The sequence below is a fragment of the Equus przewalskii genome, chromosome 20, assembly GCF_037783145.1.
Source record: "Equus przewalskii isolate Varuska chromosome 20, EquPr2, whole genome shotgun sequence".
NCBI lineage: Eukaryota > Metazoa > Chordata > Mammalia > Perissodactyla > Equidae > Equus > Equus przewalskii.
This window is the reverse complement of record NC_091850.1, coordinates 45,609,253-45,624,349: the sequence shown is the minus strand read 5'-3', so window position 1 is coordinate 45,624,349 and position 15,097 is coordinate 45,609,253. Positions and strand designations below refer to the sequence as shown.

Below are 15,097 nucleotides of genomic sequence, written 5' to 3'. Positions count from 1 at the left end.
GAGGCTACTGCTTTGATCTCAATGGCTAGAATTTTGTCATATCTGTAAGCAAGCTGTAATAGGGGCTGAGAAGCAGTTTTACTTTAAGCTTTTCCCAAAAGTTGAAGTTTTCTGAGTAAAGGAGATGAAGAAAATAGGTATTGGGTAGGTAATGAGCGACTTCTCGGCCACAAATAACTACCCAGAATGACCTTCCACAATCTCTGTGGCTCCGCAGTCAGATGTGACTTCTATGTGTGTGTGTGATGTCGAGAATCTTGTGGTTTGACCCTGAACGTTATAGGACAGCTTAATTCATTCTTTGGTTAGTGTAAACACTGGTGTTAAATTGGAAAATATGTTAGTGAAATAGTATAGTTCCCTTATCAAGCCGTTTACTAATTTTACATGTTCGTTAGGGCTAAAAGGAATGGAAAATAGAGTACTTTTCCTGATTATCAGGGAATTCTTCACAGCAGTAGGTTTTCTAATGTGATCCTTACTGTGTTTTGACCTGTGGACTAATAACAATCCGCTGGACTGTTTACCTTTTCAGCTCCCATTTGCAACTAAAGATAGCAGGATAATTTATAAATGCAGCACTTATGCTCAGATACCACTGAAGGATGTCAGGCTGTGGCTGGTGGGATCATGAGGAAACCAGCACTGGGCAGCTGACGGGAGCAGTGCGACCACCTTGCGCACTCAGACCGCGTCACTGCTGGCCCGCAGGAGGGATGCCCGGGAAGGGCTGCTGCTTGGAGTTCTCTGTGTCGTGTTTCAGGTGCTGGGCTGGATCCGCAATGGAGAGTCGATGTTGAACGCTGGACTCATCACAGCCAGCTCCTTGCAAGAGGCGGAGCAGCTCCAGAGAGAGCACGAGCAGTTCCAGCATGCCATCGAGGTAGGAACGCTGGGCCCTGCCTCTCAATGGGTCTTTCCAACCTCTGGACAAGCCTGTTAAGTCTCCTCATGTGGCACTGACCCTGAGAGCCAAATGGGGTTCAGTAGGATCCAAAATGGCAATGCTTACAAATCTACAGTTTATCCCACGAGAAGGAAAGTCTGGCGACTGCAGTGAAGTGAGGATACACCTGCTAGCCAGGGGACCTCACAGCAAGGCTGTGGGCAGCTCCTGCTGTCCTCTTGCAGTGAGGGCCCCGGCAGGATCCACGTTCCGCCGTCAGGAACACCTCGGCACCAGGGAGCCCAGGTTGGAGTCTCTGCTGAGGCTTTTTACATTTTGCTGGTCTTATAGGCACGTTCCTGCTGTGTGCCCTGTCTGCACAAAGCAGAGTGCTCTGAGAGGCTCACCGAGATGGGGTTCAAATCGCGACTTCACTGTTGTCGACAAACAGTGCTGTGCACAGAACTCCTCCAACCTGGTGAGAAGCGGTGTGACTCACAGAGTGTTTTCCCGCCTCGGCAGGGTCAGGCCGTGCTGGGACCTCAGCAGAACTGTTCAGGCCAGTTCTAGGCCTGCTCCACTGCACTCTTGCAGCATATGGACTAATTATTTCTAGTCTTTTGCGGGGAGGGGAAAGTTAATAATTAGAATGGGTGGCATCAAGGGAAAAAGAGCATTTGATTACTGAAAACTTGTTTCCTGCTCTAGTTACATACATATTATCAGCTGGAGAAGGAAGCCGCAGAAATTACCATTAATTTCTTCCCTAGATTAGTTTATTTTCAACTAGTCGGTGCCAGTGGACGCACGCCAACACTTCCTTCTGAAGCGCACAGTCTGGGCATCCTTTGAAAATTGTACACTGTGCCAAGTGATTTCCAGTAATTAAATTGCCAGTGCACATCACATGTCTCAGTAAAGGGTAGGATTCTATTGGGTATAGTGTTTTATGGGATCCTTGGTACCTTTTGAGGTGAAATGCAAAATTTTGCTATTGTTAAAAAAAAAGAAAAAAATCTGTGTCCACAGAGACGCATGTCCTCCCCCTGGTTGCTATCCTGCCTGGCTTTCTGGTTATTCACCAAGAGAATCTGACCTCTCAGCCCCTCACAGAATCTTCTGGTGAGGATACAAGAGCCGGAATTCTTAGTGGATTTGTCTTGTTATTCTGATAGATTTGTTATATGACATGGACCTCCAGAGAACACAGTTGGTTCATTCTTAGCTTTTATGTTTTTCTGTCTCTCTCTCTTTTTTTTTTTTGGAGAAAGATTGGCCCTGGGCTAACGTCTGTGCCCATTTTCCTCTACTTTATTTGTGGGATGCCTGCCACAGCATGGCTTGATGAGCGGTGTGTGGGTCCACACACGGGCTACAAACTGGCAAACCCTGGGCCGCTGATGCCAAGTGCACTGACTTAACCACTATGCCACCAGGCCAGACCCGCCTCTCTCTTTTTAAAATTAATAGTTCATGAAAACTTTTTACTCGAGTCCAAAGTTTAAGGTACAAATGAAAATAAAAGGCATTCTCTTTGGCCACTTTTGTCTACACTTGTTCATTTGCCTCTAGCTGCCATTGTAAGAAGGATCAATAGGAATAATAAACTTGAAACATTTTAACAAGTTTCTTAGAATATTGGCTGTTAAGGATTTTTCCTGCTCTTTCTCAAGCTGAGAACCCCACAACTGAGACCCATTCTGGAAAGTCTTAGTGCATTTCATCCTTCATTAGGTAATTTAAATATAAACACAATTGTTCCTGGGCATAAACTTTTTTTTAACTAAACTGTCCGCTATGTTGTTAGAAGTGTCCTAATGAGTATTAACTGAACAGGAGAATGGTAGCCTTCCCAGTAAATGCGTGACACCCCTATTAAATAAGCCAGCTCTTTTCTTCCTCTTTCCTCAGAAAACACATCAGAGTGCCCTGCAGGTGCAGCAGAAGGCAGAAGCCATGCTGCAGGCCAACCACTACGACATGGATATGATCAGGGACTGTGCAGAGAAAGTGGCCTCCCACTGGCAGCAGCTCATGCTCAAGATGGAAGACCGCCTCAAGCTTGTGAATGCGTCCGTCGCCTTCTACAAAACCTCAGAGCAGGTAGGAAGGGAGAGTCCATACCTTGGGCTCCCAACTCACGTCTTATTTTGAGTTTACTTCTTTGGGACAGCACAGTCATTTACTCATCAGTCATTATTGAACCAGTCAATTCGAAGCCAAGCAGAGAAAAGCATTCCAGAATTAAGATTATTTTTGCTTGCCTTTGGTATCAAAGAAGAATAGGTTGGAAGGTAGCTGAGAAGACCTCCTTTTCCTCTCGTGTAAAATACATGGCCTGAAACATGTCAGAGAGAGGAAGCTCAGCCTTTATTTTGTTCTTATTCTGGAAGGCCTGCCTCCTTGACTCCCTGCATTTGTCCTGATGTAAGGTGGAGCCCATGGTTCCTTCTGACGATCTTGGTCCTCAGGCCAGCACTTCCATGTCCAGAGCCTGACTGAAAATGTTTCCCAGAGATGCCGATCTGTACTGTCCCATGCCGGGGGTCTCTCTGAGCCTGGGACTTTCTTCTGCCACAGGTCTGCAGTGTCCTCGAGAGTCTGGAGCAGGAGTACAAGAGAGAGGAGGACTGGTGCGGAGGAGCCGACAAACTGGGCCCCAATTCCGAGACGGACCACGTCACCCCAATGATCAGCAAGCACCTTGAACAAAAGGAAGCATTCCTGAAGGTACGGAGCTGGCTTTCTGGGGTGTGGGTGCCTCACTGAACATTGTACACAAATCCAGGAGGGTGCACCTGACGATGGTAGAGAGGGTCCGGCCAGTCAGTTGGAAGAGTGCAGTTGATTCTCCGTGCCAGGCGCGTGTTGTATCTTTGTTTTCGAAGGGAGGGCCCCGAACACCTCACGCCCTGCCCTTGTGTGGCAAGTGATCGGGGAAACGTTGCCTCAGTAACAAGTTAGTTGATCAGAGAAAATCTTAAAATATTTTGAAAACACCATCTTTCTAGTTTTCATAGAGAAAGAGCTAGAAATCTGTGTGAATAGAGAATGGGTGGAAGTCACAATAGCAAATGATGCTGAACAGACTCGGCGGGTCGGGTGGAGGAAAGATTCATTGATTTGGTGGAACAAAAATGCCCATAGCTTAAAATAATCTTCCTTTGGAAATTCAGTCTTTTTAGGAATAGAGACTGTATCTCAAAAGACATGAGCCCAGTGTCGAGTAGACACGAAGCAGGAACATCGCTAGGCGTTTACAGGATCAGTTACTAATAGTTATTCAGGAAAAATGTCCTGCAAGAGAAATTTCATCCCATTCAGGCCAAGCTGGAATTTTAACTCTGAGAAGTTTTAAATGAGGAATTTTTTAAGCCTGCTTTGTCATATATATACAATCATACATAAGTCACTGGTGTGCTTTGAAACAATTAAATTTTAAAAAGTGGTCAACATTTTTAGACACGTTGACATTGGCTGTTTCCACGTTGCATTCTTTCACTGCGGAACAAGGTCTTCTGAGGTTCTGCTTGTTGCCACTCAGCCCTGTTAGAAATAGGTGTGGGGTTGACTTTGCGTTGTTGCTCTGTTAAGTTTCATTTTTCTGGTTGCTTCAGCATTCTGACCCTTCTGACAGCATTTCCTGTTACATTTAATAATTTCTGTTTCGTTTCTGAAGGTGATGGTCTGTGCTGACAGAGTTGTTGTTTAGTCTGGGAGAATAAAGTGTAACTCTTTGAAAATTCTTATCTGATGTACCTGTTTTGAGCTTCCCCCACAGTGATTTCCCTTTTGAGCAAATCAGGGTGGGAAACCAGTTGTAGCTCCCCGGAGCCATTAGTTCAGCTGTTTCAGACAGGACCTCAAAGGGCCACCCCTTCTCGGTGGCGCTGTGTAGGTTTAGGAAATGCCGACCACTGTTAGGACGTTTTGAATGGAATCATTATAATTTGCCTCTCATTCTCTGAAATCCCTTTAGTATAAAACAAAATTGAGTACTTCTTAGTTATATAATTAAGAGATATTTAGGTAAAATTTTAGACCAAAAATAATCACAGACCTATTCAGATTCCTTTGTCCAAGTGGGATTCCGTAGTGTTTGTGTATTGGATTTCTTTAAACTTTTTGTTATGGAAGTTTAAAGATGTATGCAGAAACAGAATGGATGATGAACCCCTGCTTGCTTCTCTCTCAGCTTTGATAATTATCAGCATATGGGTGTATGTCCCCCTTCCCCAGATTATTTTAAATTCTAGGTATTACATTGTTTTATTTGTAAATACTTCAGTATGTATCTAAACATTAAATTGTACCTTTCTAATACATAACCTCAATACCGTTATCAGATTTTAAAAACGAACAGTAACTCTTTATGTAAAATCCATCAGTGCTCAGCTTTTTCTGTCCCATAAATGTCTTTGTACGTGGTTTTAATCAAGATCCAAACGAGGTCCACACATTGATTTGGTTGGTATGTCTCTTAACTCTGATTTAATCTAAACACCACCCTTCGTTTCATTACCATTTATTAATGGAAGAAATCAGGTCCATACTGAGGAATTCCCCTCATTCTGGATTTTGGGACTTGCATCATGTGGAGTCAACTACCACCATCCTGGACTCTAACTTTCTGTTAGGTTGAGAGCCTTGATCAGAGTCATGTGTGAGTGTGCCCGCACTCCCTTAGCACACCTGTGTGTGCCGTGTGCTCCCCAAGGCATTAATTACATCAGGAGGCGCACAGGTCGGCTTCTCTTTTTCTCTCTGCAACAGGAGGATTTTTCGGAGCTTCAGATGCGGTGAGCGTAGTTCACCCATATATACCTCCGCCTCAGCCTTTCACCTAGTGGGTGTAGTAGCCAGTGGTGATGTGGTTTCATTAGGAGTTGCAAAATGGTCATCTCCTGTCATTCCTTCTGCCTTGATCAGCTAGAATCAATCCTCCTCAGCTTTTGTTAAGTCTAAAGTAGTTTGTCCAGAGAAGGTGAGGTGAGTGCTTCATTCTTTCCCTTTGTTTACCATTTGCAGCATAGTGAGCTGTTGCCCTAGCAACCTCTGCAGATGATCCATTTGGTTTTTTACTGTCATCGTGGATTTTAACATATTTGGTGTGTTTCAGTCGGTTGCAGTCATTTCTCTTTTTACGTTTAACTCGTCCCACCAGTGGGGGTCCTTTCGAGTCAGGATGGCTCAGATGTTCTTGTGCCCCAGCAGTCTTCACCAGCTCCATCACTGTTTGGTATGGCAGCTTATTTCAGACTGGTCAGGAGAGACTCAGGATGTATTTTTCTCTTAATTAAGAAAAGGTATCCTAGCTCCATCTACTGAAATGGCCTAGAAACAGTGCCCAACCCAACACAGGCACACCTCGTTTTATTACGCTTTGCAGATACTGCATTTTTTACAAGACCCTCCACCAGCAAAAAGACTACAACTCACTGAAGGCTCTGATGATGGTTAGCCTTTTTTTTAGCAATAAAGCATTTTTAAATTAAGGTATTTATATTGCTTTTTTAGACATAATGTTATTGCACACTTAATAGACTACTGAATAGTGTAAACAACTTTTACATGCACCAGGAACCCAAAAAATTCACGGGACTCGCTTTATTACGATATTTGCTTTATTGCGGTGGTCTGAAACCGAACCTGCAGTATCTTCACGGTCTGCCTGTAATAGTAAGCATCCCTAGTGCCCAGAGTGTGTCTCTCAGCACAAGGAGACAGAGCTCCTTGAAGAAAAGGTTAGCTCCAGAGCAGGGACAGGAAGTATGTAAGTTATTTCCAATTCAAATATAATGAAGAGATTCTTTTTCTTAACTATTTTGATTTTATATTTATATACCTTTTCTCTTACATAAAACTCTTGTTTTTTAATACATTAATGAAATTACGTATTTGGTTTACAAACATGTTATATCAGTTATCTGTTACCACAATAACACCACATAACAAACCACCCCAAAACTCAATGCCTCAAACCAAGGGTTGGAAACTGAGACCTGAGGACTAAATGCAGCCACTCTCATTCAGTACGTATTATCCACAGCTGCTTTCATCTACAAGGGGCGGATTGAGTAGTTACAACAAAGAGGCAGAGACTACGGTATGATTCCGTGGGTTGGAAGTACTTACTGTCTGCCCATTACAGAAATCCAGGCACAGCTTAGCAGGCTCCTCCTACTCAGGGGTTCTCCCAAGGCTGCGATGATGGTGTTGGCCAGGGATGCTGCCACCTCAGGGTTGGACTGGGGAAGGGCTTCACTTCCTCTCTGAGACCACCTCTGCAGACCATCAGCCGCCCTGGGTCCCCTGCCACATAGCCTCTCCATCAGGCAGCTCACAGCATAGCTGCCAGCTTCATCAGAGCAAGGACTCCAAGACAGAGATTTTCTTTTTTTAACAGAAATAAGATTTAACCTATATATTCTCCAAACCACAAGTTGGCTAGATGAACATTTTGGGTAAAGATGTATATTAAAGCTGTATGATGTTGTCATCCATATATACTCAAGGTACATGTTTGTATAAGTCAGATTAACAACACCTTGCTCTCCATTATTTCTTAGGCTTGCACACTTGCTAGAAGGAATGCAGATGTCTTCCTGAAATACCTGCACAGGAACAGTGTGAACATGCCAGGGATGGTGACACACATCAAAGCCCCTGAACAGCAAGTGAAAAGTGAGTGCAGCCAGCTCATGAGAGGCGATAGGAAGAGCTTGACAAGACACGTCCTGAAATCTTGATCCAGGACTTCATGTTAAATGTCCATTTCATATTATTAAAGTTTGCACTAATTCTCTTACTTTAATAATAAAATATTAAACAAATATATGGATTGGTAATTTATTGAATAAAGTTGAAGAATATAAACAGGGAGAAAATGTAGCATTCAAGATGTTCATTGGCATTGGCTTTTGTTAAAGCAAGTGAAAATATTAGAAATCAGGAAAAAATGAAGACCAGGAATAGGTATGGGCAAAATATTTTTAAAAGTTCAAATCAAGAAATTATAGACCAATGTTATTGTTGTAAAGTGTTATCGGTTTTATATACGTAATTCATTATTGATAATAGCAAATTACAAAATAATATTATACAGTATGATACAATTTGAGTATAAAAATCTATAAAACTATGTTTTATATGTATATGTAAATGCGTAGAAAAAGATCGGGGAAGATTTGTGCTAAACTATTAGTCGAATTGATGTGGGTGGAAGTGAAGGGGACTTGAAATGTTTATTCTGTCACTTAAATTTAATCGTGGTTTTTGACAAGTTCAATTGAAGTGACGTGGAAATGGATCCTCAGAAACTGATCGGCGTTGTTCAACAGCCTTGATATTCCACCATCGCTCCGTCAGCTTGAATTCTCTCCCTGATTCGAGCAGTCAGTACTGGATAGATGAGGAAGCTGAGGCCACACAGGCTGCTCTCTTAGAGTGGAGCTTTGTAGGAAAAACAGTAACAAGTGATTCATCTCACACTTCTTAAAGCAATATAATTGGCAAACACTTTCTGTGTCATATTGTCTCCCCTTCATCTGTTAGTTGTCACAGAATAATTTTCTGTCACAACAGGATACTCCTCTAAGTCCTGCAGGTGAGATTATGTTTCTTAACCTGTGGGCGTTTCTCTTGGGACAATGAGAGACTGACGAGAACAGCCATTTTTCAGCAAGAACAAGTCTTCATTGCCAGCATGTTATTTGCATTAGTGATCCGTTTACTCAGCTCATTTCCTGTGAAAATCATTTCCTTTCTCCTGTCTCTCGATGTTGCTTTGGTTGTTGGTGGTCCTCTGTTTTCTCTGATCACAGGTGTTGTGATCCTTTCTAGGTTGTGCTGGTCTGACAGGCGTGCCTGTGTGAGAGGAGGGTGTGCTCTATGGTCTCACTCACTAGATAGTCTGTGCGTTTGCTATTGAACATCAGAGAGCTGGATGCCACGGAGAATTAAAAAAGAAATGCTCTGTTTCTCTTACCATCTACTTGGGGACAGAGGATTTATGCATGGGACAAGGCAGTAAATCCACGTGAGGGTCATGGGGCCAGAAGAGGCAGGCTGGCCACAGAGGATCGCTCAGGAGCTTGAGGAAGCCCCAGGTGGTCTCCCTTCCATCTCAGTCCCAGGAGAGCAGTTACCACGCTGCCTGGCTGCTTACTTGCCCCAAGTCACTCCTGCCCTGGGCAGCGACTGGGGAAACAGGAGACTAGGAAAGACCCGTTGGCTTATGTTCATTTTCGTTTGTGATATTTTCATTCAAGTGGTAGCTTAATTTTTTGACACTCTTCAAGTTTCAGCCTTAATTTGTTTCACTAAACTGTGGTAAATATAGGAAAGACAGTGCAGCATTACCCCTGAGCTGACAGGTAAATGCTGTTCGCATGCTCTTGTTTCTCACAAAATAGCCTATGAGCAACTCAGCAAATATTTGTGGAAAAGTTAATATTTTTAGGGTTTTCCAACATAATGAAGTTATATTCTACGTACCATTTTATTTGATTCACAATTTGTCTTAGGAATCTTTTTCTAAACTTTTTTGTCTATTTTATAAACTTCTAGAGTAAAACAGACTTACTGTAAAAAAATTTTAAAGTGTACAAATGTCTATAAATTACCAAATTCCTTTGCCAGTGGTAACCACTGTCAAGACTTTTTTGTGCATCCTGCCTGTGTACATAAATGTAAATAAGCAGAGAAATATAAACATATGTGAATTCAACTCACCCATCCCACTTTTTACTTTTTACCAAAATGAGTCTGTATTTCCATGCCATTTACTGCTTTCACTTAATAATCCTCTTAGTCGTCTTTCTATATCAGAAGTTAAAATCTGTGCTATCCTTTTTAATGTCTAGTATAGTGGTTTCATAAGTGATTTAACCCTGCCCATCCCCGCCCACTGATGGGCTCATATGTTGCTGCCAGTTTTTCCAAACAGCCACCTCAGTGTTTGTGCATCTCAGTACAGATCCTGTTGAGAGCTTGTGTAAGCACCGTGCCTCTGAAAGATCAATTCCTGCTTCAGAGGTACGCACACCTCAATGCTTTACCTTTGCCAGCTTGCCCTCTGTGAAGCTTGTGCTCCGTGGTCCTCCCTCAGTGGTGTAGGGTCCTGAGTGTCCCTCTGCCCCTTTCGGCACTGGGAAGCATAGTCCTTGCCAGGAATATGGCGAAAGATGGTCTCATTGTTTGAATGAGGTTCAACGTGTTTCTGTATTTTTAGTGACGGTGTTTTAAAAGTCATGAATTTCATGTTTATATGCTTTGCTTATTTTTCTGTGGATTGTTGATCTTTTTTTCTGTTGAATATTAAGTAAATTAGATCTATGTCTTCTGTTTTCCCAGTAGTTTTTCCTGGCTTTTTATTTGTGCAGTATTTTTATGACGGTTACATTCCTTGGTTATGACATTTTTAATTTTTATGTAATCAGGATTTTTTGGCCTTTCCACCTTTGTGCTTCTCTACTTCATGTCCTCCCTTCTCCTCAGGATTTATGTTTTTGTTTTTATTTTTTTAAAAAGACTTTGTTTTTCTTCTGGCACGCCACCATTTTGACATATATCCTTTAATATATACTAAATTCCTTCTACAGGAAGCTTTTAATGGTCTTGAACAAAATATCTAATACTGACCGGTTTTTGTTTTTTTTTTCCTCAGTATTGCTTTAGCAATTCGAGGTCTTTGGTTGTCCCATATGAATTTTAGAATTCTTCGCTCTATTTCCATGAAGATTGTCATTGGGATTCTGACTGGGGTTGCATTGAATCTCTGGAGTGCTTTGGGTAGTATGGACATTTTAACTGTGGTTATTCTTCCAGTCCATGTGCATGGAACCTCTTTATGTCATTATCAATTTCTTTCAGTAATGTCTTATAGTTTTCATTGTGTAAGTCCTTCACCTCCTTAGTTAAGTTTATTCCTAGGTACTTTATTCTTTACTTGCGATTGTAAATGGAATTGCATTCTTGAGTTCTCTTTCTGTAAGTTCGTTATTAGAGTACAGAAATGCAGCTGATTTTTGTGAGTTGATTTTGTACCCTGAAACTTTACTGTAGTTCGTAATTATTTCTCTTAATTTTCCAATGGATTCATTGGGGTTTTCTGTATATAAGATCATGTCATCTGCAAATAGCGAGATTTTCACTTCTTCACTCCCTATTTGGATTCCTTTTATTCCTTTCTCTTGCCTAATTGCTCTGGCCAAAATCTCCAGTACTACATTGAATAAGTGTGGTGATAGTGGGCATCCTCATCTTGTTCCTGTTCTCAGAGGGATGGCGTTCAGTTTTTGCCCATTGAGTATGATGTTGTCTGTGGGTTTGTCATATATGGCCTTTATTATGTTGACGTAATTTTCTTCTGTCCCCATTTTGTGAAGAGTTATTATCATAAATGGCTGTTGAATCTTGTCAGATGCTTTCTCTGCATCTATTGAGATGATCATGTGGTTTTTATTCCTCAGTTTGTTGATGTGGTGTATCACGTTGATTGATTTGCGGATGTTGAACCCTCCCTATGTCCCTGGTATAAATCCCACTTGATCATGATGTATGATCCTTTTGATGTATTGCTGAATTGGGGTTGCCAAAATTTTGTTGAGGATTTTTGCATCTATGTTCATCAGTGATATTGGCCTGTAGTTCTCCTTTTTTGTGTTGTCCCTGTCAGGCTTTCGTATCAGAGTGATGTTGGCCTTGTAGACCATGTTAGGACGCATTCCATCTTCCCTAATTTTTTGCAATAGCTTGAGAAGGATAGGTATTAAATCCTCTCTGAATGTTCGGTAGAATTATCCAGGGAAGCTGTCTGGTCCTGGGTTTTTATTCTTTGGGATGCTTTTGATTACTGTTTCAATCTCTTTCCTTGTGAGTGATCTATTCAGATTATCTATTTCTTCTTGATTCAGCTTTGAGACGTTATAAGAGTCTAAGAATTTGTCCATTTCCTCTAGATTGTCCATTTTGTTGGCATATAGTTTTTTGTAGTATTCTGTTATAATCCCTTGTGTTTCTATGGTATCTGTTGTTGTTTCTCCTCTTTCATTTCTAATTTTATTTATCTGAGCTTTCTCTCTTTTCTTCTTCGTAAGTCTTACTAGGGGTTTGTCAATTTTATGTATCTTCTCAAAGAACCAGCTCTTTGTTTCATTGATCCTTTCTGTTGCCTTTTTTGTTTCAATAGCATTTATTTCTGCTCCGGTTTTTATTATTTCTCTCCTTCTGCTGACTTTGGGCTTTGTTTGTGTTTCTTTTTCTAATTCAATTAGGTATAGTTTCAGATTGCTTATTTGGGCTTTTTCTTGTTTGTTAAGGTGAGCCTGTATTGCAATGAATTTCCCTCTTAATGCAGCTTTTGCTGCATCCCATATGGCTTGGTATGGTATGTTTTCATTTTCATCTGTCTCCAGACATTTTTTGATTTCTCCTTTAATTTCTTCAATGATCCATTGCTTGTTCAATAGTATGTCGTTTAGTCTCCACATCTTTGTCCTTTTCTCAGCCTTTTTCTTGTAATTAATTTCTAGCTTTATAACATTGTGATAGGAAAAATCTTTGTTATTATTTCAACCTTAAATTTATTGAGGCTTGCCTTGTTTCCTAACATATGATCTATTCTTGACAATGTTCCATGCATCCTTGAGAAGAATGTGTATTCTGCTGTTTTTGGATGGAATGTTCTATATATGTCTATTAAATTCAACTGTTCTAGCTTTTCATTTAATTCCACTGTTTACTTATTGGTTTTCTGTCTGGATGATTTATCCATTGATGTGAGTGGAGTGTTGAGGTTTCCTACTATTATTGTGCTATTATTAATATCTTCTTTTAGGTTTGTTAATAGTTGCTTTATGTACTTTGGTGCTCCTGAGTTGGGTGCATAGATATTTATAAGTGTTATTTCTTCTTAATGGAATGTCCCTTTGATCATGATATACTGCCCCCCTGTGTCTCTCGTTACCTGTCTTATCTTGAAGTCTGCTTTGTCTGATATAAGTATGGCAATACTTGCTTTCTTTTGTTTGCCATTAGCTTGGAGTATTGTCTTCCATCCCTTCACTCTGAGCCTGTGTTTGTCATTGGAGCTGAGATGTGTTTCCTGGAGGCAGCACATTGTTGGATCTTGTTCTTTAATCCGTCTCACCACTCTGTGTCTTTTTATTGGAGAATTCAATCCATTTCTGTTTAGGATGATTATTGATATATGAGGGCTTAATGCTACCATTTTATCACTCATTTTCCAGTTTTCCTACATTTCCTTTGTTTCTTGTCCTGTGTATTTTGGTCTACAAATTGAGTTATGTAGTTTTTTTATGTTGTGTTTCTTTGTTTTTTCCTTATCTATTATTTGTGTCTCTGTTCTGCTTTTTTGTTTAGTGGTTACCCTGAGGTTTGTATTCAAAATCTTGTGGATAAGATCGTCCCTTTTCTGATGGCCTCTTATTCCCTTAGACTAAACCAATTCACTCCCTTTCCTTTTCCCCTCCTAGCTTGTTTTTTTCACATCTTATTGCATCTTGTGTTTTGAGTTTGTGTTTAAAATGACAATGTTATCTTTGTTTTTGGTGTTTTCCTCCCTTTTGTCTTTAATGCTATATTTGAGTGTTTGCTCTCCTGCTCTGATTCTGTCTACCTATTTATCTCCTTAGTCTGTGCTTTGTAACCCCTTTCTCCTCCTCTTTTTTTTCAGGTGTGAGTGCCTTCTTGAGGATTTCTTGTTGGAGGGGTCTTGTGGCTACAAACTCCCTTAGTTTATGTTTGTCTGGGAAAGATTTTATTTCTCCATCATATCTCATGGATATTTTCACTGTTTAGAGTATTCTTGGCTGAAAGTTTTTGTCCTTCGAAGATTTGAATATGTCATTCCAGTCTCTCCTAGCCTATGAGGTTTCTGCAGAGAAATCCAATGAAAGCCTGATAGGTGTTCCTTTGTAGGTTATTTTCTTCTCCCTTGCTGCCCTTAGTATTTTTTCTTTGTCATTCAGTTTTGCCAGTTATGCTGCTATATGCCTTGCAGTAGGTCTTTTTACATTGACATATTTAGGTTATCTGGCAGCTTCTTCCACATGGATTTCCTTCCGTAGGTTTGGAAAGTTCTCTTCTGTTGTTTCTTTGAACAAGCTTTCCACTCCATTATCTTTCTCTTCTCCTTCTTGAATACATATAATTCTTATGTGATATTTCCTAATTGAGTCAGATATTTCTCAGCAACTTTCTTTGTTTCTTTTTAATCTTAGTTCTGTCTCCTCCTCTGTCTGGAGCATTTCAACATGTCTATCTTCGATTATGCTGATTCGCTTCTCTTTTGTATCCACTCAGGCATTCAGGGAATCTATCTTTTGTTTTATTTCTTCCATTGTGTCTTTCATCTCTAATATTTCTGATTGATTCTTCTTTGTAGTTTCAATCTCTTTTGTGATGTAGCTCTTGAACTCGTTGAATTGTTTCTCTACGTTCTCTTTACCTCATTGAATTTTTTGATGATACCTGTTTTGAATTCTTTGTCATTTAGATTACATATTTCTGTGTCCTCAGGACTAATTTCTGGGTACTTGTCATTTTCTTTCCAGTCTGGAGAGCTAATATAATGTTTGATATTGCTAGAGGGAGTGGGTCTCTTTGTTTGCATCCTGGTGTTATTTGGTCACAGTTACCACCTATCACCACTGGGTGGGGGTCAAGAGCCATGTTTTCTGAGCCGTTTGCTTTCAGCCGAAATCCCAGTGGCTGGAGCTGCACAGAACGGATGTGTGTTTTGGGGGGGGCGGTTTCCTCCTGCGTGATCTCGGGGTTTTCGCCCTCTGCTTTCACTGTCTGCTCTCCTGGGATGATAAGGTCACCCCCCACGAGAGCTTTTGCCCTGGTAGAGGGCTTCCCTCTAGGCTGCAAGGGCCCTCAGGAGTCCTTGACATTCCCATGAATGAACATCCCCTCCCCCATTCCTTCCCTCTCGGAGGCCTCCCGCAGTCCCGGATCACAGTCTTTAAGCAGAGCAAGTCAAGATTTCTCTTACCCCTTTCCCTCGTCTCCAAGGGGGGCTCCAGCCTCTCCACTCTCTGTCGTATGGTTGCGTGGGTCTCTCTTACGCATTTTTTTTTAAAGATTTTATTTTTTTCCTTTTTCTCCCCAAAGTTCCCTGGTACATAGTTATATATTCTTCGTTGTGGATCCTTCTAGTTGTGGTGTGTGGGACGCTGCCTCAGC

At 41.1% G+C, this 15,097-nt stretch overlaps 1 protein-coding gene across 6 annotated transcripts in view; it reads left to right on the top strand.

Annotated features, from left to right (window-relative positions):
• Positions 1 to 15,097, top strand: part of TRIO (trio Rho guanine nucleotide exchange factor) — a 355,575-nt gene that overhangs the window by 217,649 nt on the left and 122,829 nt on the right. For all 6 annotated transcript variants that reach the window (XR_011530455.1, XR_011530456.1, XR_011530457.1 and 3 more), the window contains exons 16-19: positions 764 to 883; positions 2,798 to 2,989; positions 3,467 to 3,616; positions 7,456 to 7,570. Coding sequence is in view for 3 of the 6 variants with exons in the window: in XM_070587180.1 (XP_070443281.1) it covers positions 764 to 883; positions 2,798 to 2,989; positions 3,467 to 3,616; positions 7,456 to 7,570 (577 nt within the window). In the remaining 3 variants the exon portion in view is untranslated. The remainder of the gene's footprint in view (positions 1 to 763; positions 884 to 2,797; positions 2,990 to 3,466; positions 3,617 to 7,455; positions 7,571 to 15,097) is intronic.